Below are 18,557 nucleotides of genomic sequence, written 5' to 3'. Positions count from 1 at the left end.
CACTGCATGATGCAAAGCTATAATGGCCCTAATTTCAGTGTCATTCCTACAATGTTTTTTTTTCTATACTTGAGGCAATACAGTGTATCCACTCATTCATCCATCCATCTTACAACCATTTATCCTGGCGCCTATCCTCAGCAACATAAGGCACAAGGCAGGGGTACACCCTTCACTGGATTGCACTAATACAGCATTTAATACTCCATATTATATTCCAACCATGTGTATTCATGTCAGTGGATATTGGAAAGGTAATTTGGGAACACTTTCCATGAAGTCCATGTATATAAGAATCTATGAACACATTCATAACGTGTTATAATGCATTCATAAACATGGCTATAAATAGGTGTGAAAAGCCATAACACATTATATAGCCATGTTCATTATGCATTATGAATGCTTTGTGAAGGTGCGCTGTAGATACCTTCATAATGTAGTATAAAGTATCCTTAATTTTATACCCACCATCATAATGAATTATGAAGGTATTAATAGTGCATTATAGATGACACCTTCAAGTGAAGTGTTACTGGAAATTCTATCAATGGTAACTGATTTTTTTGTCCCTGTAGTAGTTCTAAAGGCCAAGTGTATCAGCATAAATGTGTGTCAAAAATATAATGTCAAAATTACCATGCAAAAAAGCAAAACAAAAATGACATAATGCACACAATAAGATACTGTGCAAATAAACAGATAGATGGTGGATGGGAGCAGAGTGGAGAACAATTCAGGCTTACAAAATAGGGTTTGATAAGAATAAGCAAAGTACCAAAAGCAAATCCACTTAACATCCATCCATCCATCCATTTTCTAAACTGCTTATCCTACTGGGTTGTGGGGGCCTGGAGCCTATCCTGGAAGCAATGGGCACGAGGCAGGGAACAACCCAGGATGGGGGGCCAGCCCATTGCAGGGCACACCCACATGCACATTCCTACGGGTGATTTAGCAAGTCCGATTAGCCTCATCATGTTTTTGGACTGGAGGGAAACCGGAGTACCTGGAGAAAACCCCACGACGACATGGGGGGGAACATGCAAACTCCGCACACATGTGACCCAGGCGGAGATTCCTGCGTCCCTGAGGTGTGAGGCAACAGTGCCAACCACTACACCACCATGCCGCCCCTCCACTAAATATGTTTCTGGAATTACTACTGAAAAGAAGAGACAATTATTTGCTATTTTTACTGTGCTGCATATGAAAAATAATCTAAACTAAATGTTATCTCAGTTTACTACGTCATATTTGATAACCTCATATCTTTCAAAGCAAGCAATTGATATTAATTTAACACAAATGGTACAAAAAGTCGTATCACAGAAGATTTACTCAAATTTGATAATAATAAAGAAATAGGGAATAAAACCCAGTAAAGCATATTTACAAATGAATGCAGACACTGGCTATTCCATACTTGATCATATCAGCATTTCTTGACATGTGCAGTCTGAGAAAAATGAGGATGAAAACTATGGACACAAACTGAGAGGAAAATATTTTTCAGATTCAATACAAATGTCTGTTTAGCACTAGAGAAACTCATAGGTTAATCACTAATTCACTGAACTATGGGCAGTGTACAGAACTTGCTACTTACTATGTAAGTTAAGCCCATTTTACCCCACGGGTTCAGTCTGTATTTTTGCCAGACCGCAATAAACTGACGGATTGGGGCTGGAGCCCAGTTTTCTTTTATTGCAGCAGGGAGGCAGTCAATCGCAGAGCAGGAACCCCCAGCACATGCAGGCTTCTGTTCACAACTCAGCACTCCGCCCTGACATAACGAAACAGGACACAGGATTCGTCAAAGTAATGGCCCGGTGAGATTTCAGTCTCTGCTTCACTTAAAGCCTTAAAGGCCCATCACACAGGCCGTACTCCTGTACATTTTACAAACAGCAGTAGCTAAAAAATAAAACAAACAGTACATGAGATTTTACTCATTTTATGAGGTTAAATTATGTGACCTTGGGCCAAATCTACAAACTACAGGGCTCAATCAAAGCAGTATAGAATTGCAAGTTAAGAAGATTCAAGATTTAAGAAACTTTATTGTCATTCCACACATGTTCACACATGCCGTGGAGCGAAATGAAGTACTCGGGTCATGGATAAGCTGATCACACACATTTATAAAGATAAAACTTAAATATAAAGGTATTGGAGTGTACAATACAGTGTCTAATACACAGAAGCAGACAAAGTGTGGATGCAACATAAAACAGATCCAGGTAATTTACTATATAATACTCATAACTTAGTTACTGTGTTATAATGAGCATTGCACATATGAGAATATTGCACGTGTTAAATATCAATATCTGTTGGTGGTGATAATAGTTTAAATATTATGTTATGGGAAACATTGCACGTATGAGTGTATTGCACATGTTATATTTTATATGTTACTATGGTCTGCTGTTGGTGGGGGTGGGGGGGTATAGTCTATTAGTCCTTTTGTGTGGTGGAGATGGAGGGGGGGGGGGATCTGTGCGGGTGCTAAAGGGGGGAGTGCCCAGAGTTCAGAAACCTCACAACGCCTGGAAAGAAGCTGTTACACAGTCTGGTGGTCCTACTCTTGTTGCTCCTCAGCCTCCTGCCTGAGGGGAGAGGAACAAACAATTTGTGCGCTGGGTGGGAGGGGTGGGAGGGGTCCCTCATAACGCAAGAAGCCCTTCTCTTGCATCTGATGGTGTAAATGTCAGTGATGGTGCATAAGCTGCCTTCACCACCTTCTGCAGTCCTTTCTTTTCTGCAGCCGTGCAGCTGGCATGCCATACTGTGATGCAGAAAAGGAGAATGCTCTCCACCTTCTGAGGTCCTTTCTTTTCTGCAGCCGTGCAGCTGGCATGCCATACTGTGATGCAGAAAAGGAGAATGCTCTCCACCTTCTGAGGTCCTTTCCTTTCTGCAGCCATGCAGCTGGCATGCCATACTGTGATGCAGAATGAGAGAATGCTCTCCACCTTCTGCAGTCCTTTCTTTTCTGCAGCCGTGCAGCTGGCATGCCATACTGTGATGCAGAATGAGAGAATGCTCTCCACCTTCTGCAGTCCTTTCTTTTCTGCAGCCATGCAGCTGGCATGCCATACTGTGATGCAGAATGAGAGAATGCTCTCCACCTTCTGCAGTCCTTTCTTTTCTGCAGCCATGCAGCTGGCATGCCATACTGTGATGCAGAATGAGAGAATGCTCTCCACCTTCTGCAGTCCTTTCCTTTCTGCAGCCATGCAGCTGGCATGCCATACTGTGATGCAGAATGAGAGAATGCTCTCCACCTTCTGCAGTCCTTTCTTTTCTGCAGCCATGCAGCTGGCATGCCATACTGTGATGCAGAATGAGAGAATGCTCTCCACCTTCTGCAGTCCTTTCTTTTCTGCAGCCATGCAGCTGGCATGCCATACTGTGACGCAGAATGAGAGAATGCTCTCCACCGCACACTTGTAGAAAGAGTTCAGGACTGTGCTTCCGAGTCCAGCTCACCTCAGCTTCCAGAGGAAATAGAGGCGTTTATGGGTTTTCCTGATAAGTGACGATGTATTTATAGTCCAAGTGAGGTCCCTGGTGAGGTGTACACCCAGGTACTTGAAGCTGGAGAACTGGTACAAAAGTATATCTCAGCGAGCAACTACAGGTAGTTTTATCATACAATGTTTATGATATTTTGTATGTTCAAAAAAAGCTTTATTTGCATTGTATTAAACTGATATCATACACTATTGGGATGACACCAGACAATTTTAGGCAAGTACAAAAGGTAACAGTTGAGTCCAAGTGCACTGGACTCAAATGATCATAGCAGGAGGCTGCACCAGCCATTTAAGTCTGAATGCACCTCTCCTTATATCACCAGCCATTTAAATCTGAATGCACCTCTCCTTATATCACCAGCCATTTAAGTCTGAATGCACCTTATCCTTATATCACCAGCCATTTAAGTCTGAATGCACCTCATCCTTATATCATCAGCCTAAAAGATGCGTTGAAGGACAGATGTTGCACGATGGTGCTCATAGAATAAACAAGAAGAAATACTGAGCAAAGATCAAACCTAGCTTGACGTTATTCCATGCACACAGAGAAAGAATTTTAACGCAGAGAAACTTAACAGTCCACAATAAAACCAAACAGCAAAGTTAAGGACTGATTCAACAATAATAGCTACAGGCTATTACACTAGTTTGAGCATGAAAGTATACCGACCAATACTGTTACAGGAATGGCTTAAGGGACCTGCTACTATTGGGAATACCACTGGAAAACCACCTTTTCTCCATTTTATACACAATAAAAAGGCTGACGCTCAAGCTGCTACTTCCTTTGTGTATTTATTTTCCTTCAGGCTGCTTTCACAGTAGCACACCATCCTGTGTCCTCACCATCCCTGCTGCTGAAGTGTGCGTGCTTTGCCGGCTAACAAAAGGAGCAGTGGTGAATGGCAGAGGAATGAAACCAGCAGCACTCTGTCAGCAGAATTTCTGAGCCTGGAAGAGGGCGATCCCCATCATTTCTGCTGGCCCTATTGGGTTCTCTCATTTGGAGTAAGGGAACGCAAAACTGCTACCATCTCTGAATTTCAAAAGAAACACTGAAAGCCATTGTTTACATATTCAGCCACTGATATTCTTTACTAGTGATCATAATGACCAACGTGGTACCTTATGAGGGGACTCCGTTTCGTGCCGTTCTGGGTTTCTCTGTCGGGGTGTGGCCTTACAGTGTACTGTCACCCAATCGTTTAGACTGAATCTATTTTTGTGATGGACGTTTGCTGAAGTTTAGCTCTTACAAACAGAGGTTCTCCTTGTTGTGCAGCTAAGGGAATTTCTGTCAGTTGGAAGTAGGTCACAGTCAGGTTGAGCTGACAGTCAGTAAGCTATAAACTGTAGAAAGAGACTATCAGGATAGTACTTTTATAATATGAATTCATTTTTTGCCTTTGCAAACATTTTTTCCCTTTGGTTTTTGAGGATATGCTGCAGGCTCCCTGTAACCCTATGCTAAATAAGCAGTCACTGAAGATGGATATTTTAAAATCTAACACTTAATTAATTAATAGCAACTGCAATACTACTCTACACAAATTAATCTAAAATAAAATACTACTCAATAGATTGTTTGACAGCAGAAATTAAACTTAATTTACAAGGATACGCTCTCTTTTTTAACTTCTCAAATTAAAGTAAATCTTGTGTTTCAATAATATTTCAATTTAGATAAAGATAAAGGAGGAAGCAACTCTAATTTGGTACCAGCTGAATAATAGAAGAACTGATGGGTTTTGCAAGACAAGTATTCTGTCACAACAAATGCAAAAGGCCAACCATAACTGGTGCCGCTTTATATTAACTACACCTTTATAATGCATTCATTATGCATTCATAGAACATTAAATGCAGCTTCCTAATGCATTCATAGAATGTTCTTAGCAGCATCTAAGTATACCTTAACATTCTAACCTACCTTAACAGCTTTAATATACATATATCACATTATGATTATATAATTACAATGTTTGCTATTATCATATGTTTGTGTTTATACATTTAATGTTCTATGAATGCATTATGAAGCCAATATGAAGGTGTAGTTAATGTATAGCATTACCAAATATTTTTTATGTAATTTCAAAATTAGAATCGTGAAGTATTTGCTTCAAACTGTTCACTTTGAACTATCTCAGGAATTGAAATTTAGGTGAAACGTTCACTGCTTATTACTCCTTCCAGCATTAGAAGAGATACAGTGGTCCACAATCTGGTTCCAGGAATATTATTCTGTCAGCCAACCTTCATATTACACCACTGAAAAGGGGGTGTTCGTTCTCTGAGACTAAAGACATTCCAGACTTTGGGAGGGGAAGCAAATACAGGAGACCCCTCCCAGGAATTTTTGTTGGAACAAGAATATTGAAATGTAGGAATCTAGCCACAATCCTCGCTAAGAGCTAATTTTATTAGGTGGGAAACCGGACATTCTTCATTTGCTGAAAACACTGATTCCCTTTTTAGAGTCTTTTCTTCATTTCCTTCCTTACCGTACTCCACCTAAAATTAAAGAAAAGGGTGCAGCAACTAAGTGGCTAAATTCTCATGATTAGTACAACGCCCAGTCTACCTCACATGCAATTGAAATTGCATGGTCAACTATAAAAGTCCATCAGAGTACAATCGGGAAAGAAAGTCCCTGAACAATTGCAATATTTCATATCGCAATTCTAACAGGATGTAACAAGATCAAGTGTCCACTGCAGCTGCCCTTTCTTCCTTTTACTGCCACTTAGTGCCGCTCCGCCAATTTTGGGATGGTTTCTCTCAAAATAAAAGTATTCAGATTCAGATTCAGAATACTTTATTGATCCCTGAGGAAATTATGTGGGTTCAGTTGCTCCCGGACAGCAAGATGATGCCGGGAGCAAAGGAGACTATGAGAGGACATGATCCAGGTATATAAGATTCTAATAGGTCAGGATGCTGTTCAGCCAAATGGCTACTTCAATATTAGTTTAAATACCAGAACTTATGGCCATAGGTGGAAATTAACGGAAGAACATTTTAAAATGAATTTGAGGAAGCACTTCCTCCCCTTTGCTTCCGGGATAGGCTCCGGACCCCCCGCAACCCAGTAGGATAAGCGGTTTGGAAAATGGATGGATGGACTTCTTTAAACAGCATATAGTTAGAGTATGGAATAATCTCCCTGTTAGTGTAATGCAAGCTAAAACCCTAGTTTCCTATAAATCACGAGCTAGATAAGACTTTACCAACTCTGAGCTATTAGTTAAGTTCTCCCCAAACGAGCTTGATCGGCCGAATGGCCTCCTCTCATTCTTAAATTTCTTATGTTCTTCTGTGGTCACCCTTCCAATTACTGCTACTAAGCAGCATTACTTCAATTTTGGTGTGATTAATCTCAAAATTAAACCAGTTCTACACCATCTTGTTAAAAAATTTTGAAAAAGATCTAACAAATACTTTCTCAGTTATCACACTAATGATAAAGAGCACACTTTTCTTTGATACCACTATGTAGCGCTGCTTCAGTTTTGGTGCAATTTGTCAAAAACACTGTATCCAACGTCCAGAGAATGCAACTAATTAATGCTAAGTTTTGCAAAGGTATCCACCATATCCAAGGCTGGGCTCCAGGGAAACTTTTTCACTAGTTGTACTTCCTGAAAAATTTTGCGGCACTGGCACAAAATTTAGGTGCACTGCTTAAACTGGCATTCAGTGCAACACATTAATATTTTTTCCATCTTAACTGTATTACTGATAAATGCTTTGGCAATATACACTACTCACAATAAGGATATTGTAATGTACATGAGTGCTTCTCCAATTTGCTCTGAATATTAATGAAATATGTAAAAGTTCCTTTGATATTACTAATAATGTAGAGAAGAAACAGCATTGTCATTAGCTTAATATTTATTACCCCAAAAATTTTGACAATAACAGGGACAGCCCCAAATAACAAAAATTGACAATGTCAGTAGCGGGTGTTTCCTCCATTTGCCGCAATGACAGCTTGACAGCGACGTCTCATGCTCCTCACTAGCCTCATGATGTTGTCCTGAGGCAATGCGTTCCACTCTTCCACAAGTGCTACACGCAATTCTGCCAGGTCACGTGGGGGTGGGGTACGATCATCCAGTCTCTGCTTCAACTGGTCCCAGACGTGCTCTATGGGGTTCAGGTCAGGGGACATTGATGGCCATACCATATGAGGCACTCCAACTTCCTGAAGTCGAGCTGTGACAATGCTGCAACGATGTGGCGGAGCATTATCATCCATGAACAGAAAGTTGGGGGTGTGCTGGCGGAATTGGGGGATGATGATGGGTTCAATGATGTCTCTGAGGTAAGGACGTGCAGTGACTGAGCCATGGACAATAACCAAATCTGTTTTGCGCTGACTGGTGATGCCTGCCCAGACTGTTGCACCTCCTCCACCAAAGCAAACCCTGGGGACCATGTTGACCTCAGTGTATCGCTCTCCTCGCCATCTCCAGCAACGCTGACGGCCATCATTTCTGTGCAAGGTGACCCGACACTCATCATTGAACAGGATGGTAGACCACTGCTGCATTGTCCAGGTCACATGGTCTTGTGCCCACTGCAAACGTTCACGGCGGTGTCTTGGTGTCAGTTGAGTCACCTGCAACGATCGTCTGGCATTCAAGCCAAAGCGGTGGAGTCTGTTGCGAATGGTTTGTCTGGAAACCGTAGTGCCCCACGCATCTCGTAAACGGGCCTGCAACTGTGTGGCCGTTGCATAACGATGTCTGAGTGCAGTGGTCCTTAGGTGCTGGTCATCGTTGCGGTCTGTCACTCGTGGGGCTTCACTCCTGGGTCTGTCCTGAACTCTGCCAGTAGTTCTGTGTCTTGATGCAAGTCTGCTGATGACACTTTGAGACACACCAAGTTCACGAGCAACATCTGACTGCCTGCCACCCACCCGAAGACGCGCCATGGCCAGGTGGCGCTGGTCGTCCGTTAAGTGACGTTGTGTGTTCATGGCTGTTTGACTGATGAACTTGGAATGACTTGCTGAGAATACCAGCTTTTTATCCCCACAGACTGTTGAAATTGATGCCACATTGAAAAAGTTTGTGTTGTGGCATTGGCCCCAATAAGGCACACCAGTACACAATGAGACCATTACATGGAAAACACAAGATGAGGTGTGTCTATCACCCCAATACAATTGCCTCCCTATCCCAAAAATGTCTGAAGTGTAACAAACACCGTATGCATGACATCCACTGAGTCTCTCACAATATCACTAACTTATTGTGAGTAGTGTATATATTAGAGCTCGGTGGTATAACCAAAAATTTATATCATGGTATTTTTCAAAGTTATATCGGTTTCATGGTATACGACTGTATTTATTGGAAAACCAGTATGACTGGGCATTTACCACATTTTCCAGGATTTTACAGGACACATTTTTGTTTTACATTTTTGCATTGTTCCCACATTAACCAAATTATTTTATTATTAGCCACTGCACCTATCCACTACCTTAATAACATACGGCTAACGTGTTTGTTGGCTAACTGCTTATAGATAAATAGCTAATGTTAAGGTGTGCATAAGTTAACATTTTTGATAAGTATTTAATAGTTCAGTGTTGCTGGAATACAAGCTTTACTGACCTCGCAAAATTTCTCATAAACACCAGAATCTCGGTCTTTAAGATGCGCCACTTTTTGCGAACGTTGTGTAGGCTATTAAAACCGGTTTTGCAGTATAAGAAAAATTCATACCATAACAATAATAAAAAACGGTTTTTGGAATGAACCGGTATACTGCCCAGCACTACTATATATATATATATATAATATAACTTACAGAAATAATGTGATGTTTTAATTTACAGATGACTCATCCTTTTTGCAAAACTCTAAATACAGTCTCATTCATCAAAATAGGGCTGCATGATTTGGGGAAAATATCTAATCGCGATGTTTCTGACAGACATTGTGATTACGATTTGAGTTGCGATTAAATTGTTTATGTCAAGCTTAGTTCAATATTCAGTGTGTAGTAATTTTAAAATATATGACACACCATGAGATACCATCAATATTAACTGGTCTATATTCTAATGCAAGGATGAGAATTTAAAGATGTAGTGTGTCAAGTGAAATTAAGTAATAATGAAGACAATTACAGCAAAAAGAAAAATAGCGATCTTGCAGGTAACACTGATTACCCCCTAATACTCTGTGTGACCCATTTGTACCTTGATGTCGAAATTCAACTCACCGATGGTACTTGCACTCTCATGCGGCATGTATTCTACGTTTTACTCACTCTTTGGCTTCCTCTCATGTTTAGAAACATCTGTGAACAGTTCTGAGTCATTGTTTAAATTATGACTACTGTGTGCTGGCTGTGCTTGACATTTACGACCTGTGTTTTCTATTTTGCAAAGTTCGCAACAATAAAGCCCGATTCAGATCTACAAATTGTGTCTAACTAAGTGAGCACTGTTTAAAGTTTCGCTGAATAAGTGACTGATTCAATAAATGCGTTTTGGCAATTCACAGTTTTATTCTAAGAATGAGGTTTATCGTTTTAGAAATTCAGAAAAACTGTAATGCTTTACAAAAATATACACTTAGCTTTTTTTCTTAGTTTCATATAATACTTTTTAAAAGGCCATTAGATTTACATTTCTTCTTATATATGTACAGTAACTTTATATACTTCCCACTGTGACATAGGATCAGTTACAAATGCTTTATAATTTTCTTATAAAATAGTAGGAATCATTTAGATTTGCAGATTTTACAATACGACATGTCTAAAAAAATCCCCTAATTATACTTATATTGACGTACACGTAATCTTTAAAAATGTGCAGATATCGTTGTAAACTTAATGGTTTTCCTGAAAGACAATGTTAGGTAAGTTAACCCCGAGTTATGAAAAGTTCGCACGTTTGGAAGTCTTTTAAGAAGTTCATGCCCAGTTATGATCTTCAGCAGCATTCGACTGCACACTATTTACCAGTAACAAATAAACATGGGAAATACAGCGATATAGGCCTACGCGAAATACTCCAGGGTTTCTGTACACTGCTTTACGTGCAAAAGAGATAAACAGATAAATTATTAACAGAGATGTTAATAATAAGCGGTAACTCGATAATACCTACATCTTACTTGAACCTCATGTTTGTTTCGATGTCTCCCCGATCGCAGTTTTCTCTGTTGGCCATCTGGCACCCAGGGTTAATCTGGTCTGGTAAGGTTTTATAATCCCATAAGTACATTAATTGTGATAATCACCTGCTAACGGTGAAACGACAGAAAGCCGCGCACCCCAGCGAAAGAAAACAGAAAGATGATATCCTGAAGTCTGTAAAAGCTTGGAGATGATAAATTAAGTCACTGCTATTTCACAGTCCAGACTGGTGCGGTACAACAACGAGCGTTTTAATCAAGAATGTTTACGTTGGCAAAGGATTACAGGAGTACAAAGCAACTTTCTGCTTTCCGCTCACTGATCGCGCTCACGAGCCTCATCACATTTTGTTGTGCTAAAGCTCCCCTTCACTTCACACGGACGCCGCATGTACTGCATTTTAAACTAAACTGATTTTTTTTACATGTTAGAGGTTTATGTAAACAACTGCACAGACCGAAGTTCATAGCTTACTTAAGTGACTCTTCTTTTTTGGTTAAGTCCTTCACCTGCCTCAAGAGTCTCACTCAACTTGCAAGTACATTCCTAGTAAATGACATCTAATAAGCACCCTCAAACATTTTCTTGTTCAAAACCAATTCAACTGCACATATAGGACTAAGCTGATACATTTTACAGTGTGAGTATACAGTATTTGAAAATGTAGGAATAACTGCATTAAGACAAGCCTTAAACACTTGGTTATGACCACTCTGTTACCCACAGGTTTGCAGTATTTTTCTGTGCTAGATAAGGCAGAAAAGAAAATGTGTTTAATACTGCCACCCAGTGGCCACAACTAAATTTTCCAATGGAAAAACTAATCATGTGAAATCATTTCACTTTGAATTGCGCCCCCCCCCCCCCCCCCCTTGGAAAAACAAAGCTAACACTTTTCACGAGGGCACAAATAATGTACTAGTACATGCTTACTTCATCCATTAATTAACCAGTAACTAAGTGTTAGTTATGCACTGATCCTATGTTTGTTCATCAGAAATTAGTCATGAGAGTTTATGCAGGAACTATAATCGTTCAGCATTTGTTTTTGAGTAGTAACTGTGTTAATAAGTTATATGTGTCTTCTCAAGTAAAGTGTTACCACAAAACAAGGGAGGAGAACCTGATGCGTGGAAGGTCAGTGTGGGTGCAGGTTTTTGGGATTGCCTTTCAATCAGCCAATAATAGTGGATCCCCAGAACTGGAGTTGAGAACCACTGTTCTATTATTGGCTGATGGAGAGGCAATCCCAAAAACCTCCATGGAACAGGTTCCTCACCCCTGCCATAAATATACTACAGTCTATACGCTACGTACCAGGGCAGCAGATAGTGGTGAATGGCACAGAATTAACAGAAGAAGCTTGCTCTAATAAAATACCCTTCGGTATAAATGGGTAAACAGCTGGATGAATAGACGGATGAACGGACAGACGAACTTCAATATTTCTCCAGAGTAATATTCCCAAAAATTATAATCTAAACACCCCTAATCCACTACCATTTTGGTGGTAGGCTTCAACAATCCGCAAAGCAAGCAGATGTTGTTCCAATGCTCTGTGGTTGATATGGAAATTCTTTGTAAACAATAGGTTTAGTGTTTTGGTATAGGTCAGGGTTTTTCTCAGTGCAATTGCACTAAAATCGCATACACTGAAATTTGACATCTGTAACATGTAATTTAATTTTGTTTATTTTCCCTCAGATTCTTCCTTTGATGAATTTTACATGTAATGCATTACTCACATTTCCTTTGTTCTATGCAGTGTATTAAGTAAAAATATGTTTGGATTTCCATTCATTTCACAAAGAAATTCTATCAGCACAGCTTAACTAGGCCAATATCTTCTTCCCCTACACCACAGTTGGCCCAAAATTCAAGACAACAGCTCTAGCCAATCCGGATTTCACCATTTAAATCCATCTCCATCTGGAGTTTGTGGCACTTTGGCTTATCTAGAGAAGATAAAAATAAAAGCAGACTGAACGATTGCCATATACATAGTGTCAAATATTAGACACCAATAAAAGGGCTGTGGTTGTCTTAATCATTCAAACTGTGATGAAAAATTAATGGCTGTAATTGGTTACTGTGGTTTTTCCTAATACATGTTTTTACTCTCTCCCTGCTCCCTACCGTTGGAACTGTCTAACAGGGAGCTTGGAGGGAGCAAAAACGTGGACCGTCTGGTGGGTCCCTGAGGACCGGGTTGAGGAACACTGAGTTACTGAAAGTAGCTTGGTTCTCAAAACAGGGAGTCATACATCTGCAGCTCAGTATATGCAGCATGCATAAGGGGCTGAGGCTTACTTACTGTTTGCCTGAGGATTAGAGAAACACTTTTTAAATGGAATTCACTGCATTATCAACTACTATGAGCAGTGGAGCATCCAACAATGATCCAGAAATAAAAAATGGACATGACCCCTGCAACTTTTTTTCCCCCAACAGATATTAATACAATACAGAGTCTGAGAAGCTTAGAGGGACAGTACTCTTCTGGAAGGAAATTAAAAGGTATACAGTATTCCCTTTTCTTTACCTAATGAGAAGCCTCTCTTTGGACCATAGAAGGCAGCAGCAGCTCAACCAGAAAATGCTGTCAGCTTCTCGCTCTGCCAGCCTGCCATCCATAGCCAGCTGGCAAGATGACCATGTCTGCAGTAGGATGTGGGGGTATCAAGTCAGAAATCTAATGCTGGATATGTTCCCTGATACACACTAACGCTTCTATCTTACACATGTAGGAAACATCAATAGATCTGCAGTGCCTGGGACACCAAAGTCATCGTGAGTATGAATGTTGGACAACTCCTTCTACAAAGTCATAGGCAGCTGCCAGGCAACAAGTCAGACCAACTTACAGCAGGATTATTAACAGCAAATATAGGACGGATGCCCAGTGTGCACTATAGCATTGCATTTGCCAATACAAACACGGTCATAAAGCATAAATTATAGAGTTTAAGTGCCTTTAAGCATCATCAATTTAGTTTATTTTCAGTTTTTTTGTTTCCATGCTCCAGTGCAACTTAGAACAAAAGCTTCTGTAAGAGTCACTTATTGAAAAGCACAATTTACCAAACAAATATAGGAAAAAGTTTTAAGGACAGTGTAACAAACCAGTAAATGATGTATGCTAAATATGTTGTAATTTTCATTGCCTACAGCAGTTAGCTAAAAAAGAATTTCGACTTTATGAATGGGCATTTGCCTGGAAGAAAAATCCTTATATTTCAGAAGAGCAAGTATTTTACCTTAAATGGTTGATTATATACCATATATATATAATCAACAAATAAACCTTTTTGAATTGAATTTAACTGAATTTCTGCTCCAGTAAGGCTCCTATAATGTGGCCCCCATTAGCCATACTTCTAACACCCTGAAAGACCATTCAAAGATGCAGAATTACCTTCTATTCAGACTGACAGATATGGAGCCACACATTAAAGAAAAATAATGAGAAAACAAGAAGACTGTACAATTGAAGTATATTTTGGATCTGGGATTCTTAATACAATGATGTAAAAAACATACAAGAAAATCTTTCAGTCTGTCATGTCTCTTAAAATGTTCCATCCAGGGCTTCCATGAGTTCATTGTAGTAAAGTGACATTTCACATACTGTATGTCAGACTTTATATGAGAGACCCAGAGCCTAAAACTTAATTCAGCTTTATACCTCATAACACTGAATAGGTGAAATGCCTTGCACCAGTAAAAATACTGTCTTAAGTTTTTACTTTAAAATAAGTTAAATGCATATTTGAAGACACTTTTGCGCATTGATTACCCTTCTGATTAAACCTGGTGGCAGCTCTCAATTCATCAACATGGCTTTACATCTTATCCTTTGAAATCCTTTCCCGCCATGCCACAGTTGTCTGGCCAGGAGCAAAGGAGAGGTTTCCACCCAAGTGAAATCAGTAACCGTCCCCCTCATGTGATTCCAGCTTTTTCACAGCTCTGTGTGGGTAAGGGCTTATTGAATTAAGCCAGCTGTTTATTTCATTGCATGCTTAAATCATTGGTGCTTGATCCATTCAGCTTATAGCTAAGGTCAAAAGAACAGTAATTTGCAACAGACAAATTTTTTTTTCGCCATGTTCTACTGAATGGCGTGGCCTTATTTTATATATATATATATACACACACACACACACGCACACACACACACACACACACACACACACACACACATATATTTATTTATTTTCTTTCCCTTAAAATGCCTTTTCCTGACTGTCAGTGGTAATCTCTTCAGGAAAATTTGCCAAGATTTTTTTCCTTACTCTTTATTTCCATATGCGTGGTTTACTCTGCAAAATAACTGGCTCAGCGTATCAGTACTACACAGCTGCATGTTTTGCCGGAGCTATTCAGGTTAACTTTCTTGCTCAGGGCAAACTGAGCAACCTTCAGTGATAAATACAAACTCGTCCCCCAGCCCGTTGCTGCCTTATCTCTACCCTAGTGACGCATTTTTACAAAGTGAGCGACTGGATATGGCTCCGATTGAAATCGGAGGTTTCAGTGAACCGAGACCATTCAAAACGGCAGGTGGTGATTTGGGTCATCACTGCACTGGCATGAACGTAGTTATAGTGTAGAAAGTCACAGATTCGTAGCCCAAAGGCTGCTTTTTCCAGGCAGGGACTTGCTGCTGTGGTCTTGGGCAAAAGAATTTCACCCAAATCCCACCAGCAAAATAGTGCATAAAACAGGAACAAATTGTATGTTTCTTCTAAACAGCAACCACTATGTAAATAAATGTAAATGCAGCACCTTTCAAGCCATGGAAAGAACTCCTCCCATAGGAGTGGTGCCATTTTTATTTACAGAAAAACAAAGTGACCGATTCTGTCTTGTTTTTGCTTCCCTCCTCCGCGAGCCCTGCGATTCAGCAATGTCACGGCAGCACGACAGGTCTGTAATTACACTCCTCAAGCGGATATCTTAGGCTCCAGCAAAATCATCGGCTACGCCCAAGAATCTCTCCATGTCCGCGCCTCTGCGTGGGAAGCGTCTGCCGGGGGGGTGGTGTCAGATTTGTCCCTTCTCGTCAAAACATCCTACCGTTTGTTCTCCCTCATGCACAACACTGCACCGTTACATCTGCATTACTTCGTCCTTTGGGTTGAGTTGCTACACATGACATGTAAAGCATCAGGCCTATTAGTGGTTTCGCTCCGAGAGTCGACTGCACGATTACTTACTGAAATGTCACATCACCTAAATATATAATTTAACAAGAAAATTAAATAGCACCAGCTGAGATTTTGCAGAGCGAAACGCTGACACATGAGACTGGATTAGGGGCTAAAGGCAAATATATATCCACTGAGCTGTGGTCCTGTTCACTTCTAGGACTACTGTCTATTTCATTGTTCTTCCTGGTGGAAGCTTTAGACATTTTCCACAAATGAAGACAGATAGTCTTCTTTTGTCAAACGAGGAGGAATTTCATCTCCTTCCAAAACGTCATTCCAAAATGTATATGAGAACATGCCGGCCTACTTATAAATGGACCACAGCAAGAGCAGGGGTTGTTATTTCCTTGAAATTCTCCCCCACGAGACTGGGAGTCAATGGCTGGGAGTCACACGCGGCGGGGGCCAAAGCAGCCGCTACGGAAGCAGATCAGCAGGCAGCGGGACAGGCGTGATAGCAGCTACGCCGGAGGCGGCAGGCGGCTGTCCTTCGCAGCCGTCAGCCCGGCGTGCGTCTCCCGGCCCCCTGGGGGCTCCTTCTGAGCTAAGCTGAGGCCCTGTTGGCCCGTTTCCACGGTGCCAGACCATGGCACACAGCCTGGAGGCATATGGCTCATAGGCCCACGTCACAGCAGCACAAAGGCGGACGGAGAGGTAGCAGTTGGATGTGTGAGGCAGGGGGCACGACGGCGGCTATATGGCGGGGGCTCTGGAGCGCATGCTTGCTGCCTCTCCCACAGAAAAGCTGCCTGTTCTTAGAGCAGCTGTTCCACACTAAGGGACACAGGGCTGAGATGGACAGCAGGCGTGGAGACGGCAGAGGGAAAGGGCCCCGGCCACGTACTGTACAGGGTCATCCTCCCTGTCACCTCGAATGGCACCAGACATGTCTGCTTATGTAAGTAAAACTTCAGAGTTTAGGCCTTTGGTCTTTCAACCCAAACATACAGCGCTGTGCAAAAGTCTTAGGGAGTCAAAGGAAATGTGTAAAAGCTATTTATCTGGGTAGTAAGTGCACTTTTGCTCAGAACGAAAAAGACAACTTAGCATAAGAAGAAATGCAAAATAAGAGTAACAATAAAAACTGGTAAAACTTTCTTCAGTTCTCCAAAAAGTTGGGTGGCTAGATGAACACCACTTCAGTTCCCAAACCTCGCTTCAGGGACACCCCAGCCAATGTAACTGTTAAATACAAGGTAGTGAGCTAGTGATACATGCATGTATTTGATGGTTGCTGCAAATACTGGGGTGAGTTTAGCAAAAGTTTTAAAATGGCTAAGCTAAGACAATTTGACAGGCATAATATGAAAGTTTTACAGCAACATGAACATCATTTGAACACTGAACATTTAAACATCATTGTCTTATGACTAGATAGTCAGGATGGCATGGTGGCTAACACCTCCAGGGTTGGGGGTTCAAATGTTGCCTCTGCTCTATCTAGAGCTTGCACTTTTTTCCATTCTTAGCCATGTCCACAGGTACTCCAGTTTCCTCTGGCAGTTCAAAGACATGCAGTTAGGCTAATTTGATGTACCCGTAGTGTATGTGACTGAGTGCATGTGTGTCTGCCTTGAATCTTATTCAGATTGTATTCCCCTTCCTTGTGGTTTCAGGCTCCCCTGTGAGAGTAACCAGGATAATACGGATGGATATGACTAGAAAGTAACTCAGCCTGCCAGTTAATCTAAAGTATGCAAGGCGCCGTGTTTTCAAGCCATGTGCGAGGGATCCTACCTGGCCCCGGTGACATCCACGCCCACCATCAGCTGCCCGTTGACGGACAGGAGCTCGTCCCGCAGCTTGATGTCCCCGCAGCGGGCGGCGGGGCTATTCTTCTTCACCTCTGTCACCCAGATGCAGCCAACATCGAGAACAGGGCCCTTGTCGCCCTTCCTCCGCCTCTGACGCCCTTTCTTGCGACCCTCAGGGTCCCCAAAAATAGGGATGTTCCCGAAGCTAAGGCCGAACTCATCGCCATCGCCACGGGCCTTGTGCAGCCAGATGGCACGTACCTCCATGTCCATGTCCTCCTGAGGGGTCACGAGCTGCAGGGCCATGTCCCCTTCCACAAAGTTTAGCTGTATGTACTCTACCAGTTTACGCACGGCGGCCTGGCATGGGTGCATGCCGCCCTGCCCCGCGTGGTTCTCCGTAGCCTCCAGCCAGCCCCCCAGCAGGGCCAGGTAGCTCAGCGAGTTCTCCTGGGTAATGGGCATCGTCCAGGCTCAATCAGTCCGAGGAAGGTCACATTATGGGGGCTCCACCTCACCTGAGCTGTCGTCGCTCCCCAGGAAGGCAGGAGCAGCTTGCGTGGGCCTGATCCGTCTCCATCTCTGCAGATATGCTAATAGCTCGGCTGGGCTCATGCGCAACATACAGGCCCACCACATCTTCCCGCCATTAAATCTAGCCAACTCTGGGCCATGATGTCATGCTATAAAAAAAGACCCAAAAAAAAAATCTGGAAGTAAGGCAACCAGCTCCGGGGCCTTAAGCTCTGAGCATTAGCAGAGGAACTGGAGCCATTAGCTGCTCAGTTGAGAGGATTCCAGTCAAGCCGAAAGCGGAAAATGTTGGTTCACTGTAAAAGGAGAGCAAGGCAATTCTTCCTCCGGTGCGTCATACAGTC

The 18,557-nt window shown here is 41.8% G+C and overlaps 1 protein-coding gene across 1 annotated transcript in view; it reads right to left on the bottom strand.

Annotated features, from left to right (window-relative positions):
- pdzd2 (PDZ domain containing 2) overlaps nucleotides 1–18,348 on the bottom strand; it is a 57,444-nt gene extending 39,096 nt beyond the window's left edge. Inside the window, exon 1 of the mRNA XM_049019117.1 lies at nucleotides 17,663–18,348. Within this exon, the coding sequence (XP_048875074.1) occupies nucleotides 17,663–18,144 (482 nt within the window). The 5' untranslated portion in view covers nucleotides 18,145–18,348. The remainder of the gene's footprint in view (nucleotides 1–17,662) is intronic.
- Between the last annotated feature and the right edge of the window lie 209 nt (nucleotides 18,349–18,557).

Source organism: Brienomyrus brachyistius, chromosome 7, assembly GCF_023856365.1.
Source record: "Brienomyrus brachyistius isolate T26 chromosome 7, BBRACH_0.4, whole genome shotgun sequence".
Lineage (NCBI taxonomy): Eukaryota > Metazoa > Chordata > Actinopteri > Osteoglossiformes > Mormyridae > Brienomyrus > Brienomyrus brachyistius.
The sequence above is the reverse complement of the archived record's forward strand: the minus strand, read 5'-3'. Positions and strand labels throughout refer to the sequence as shown.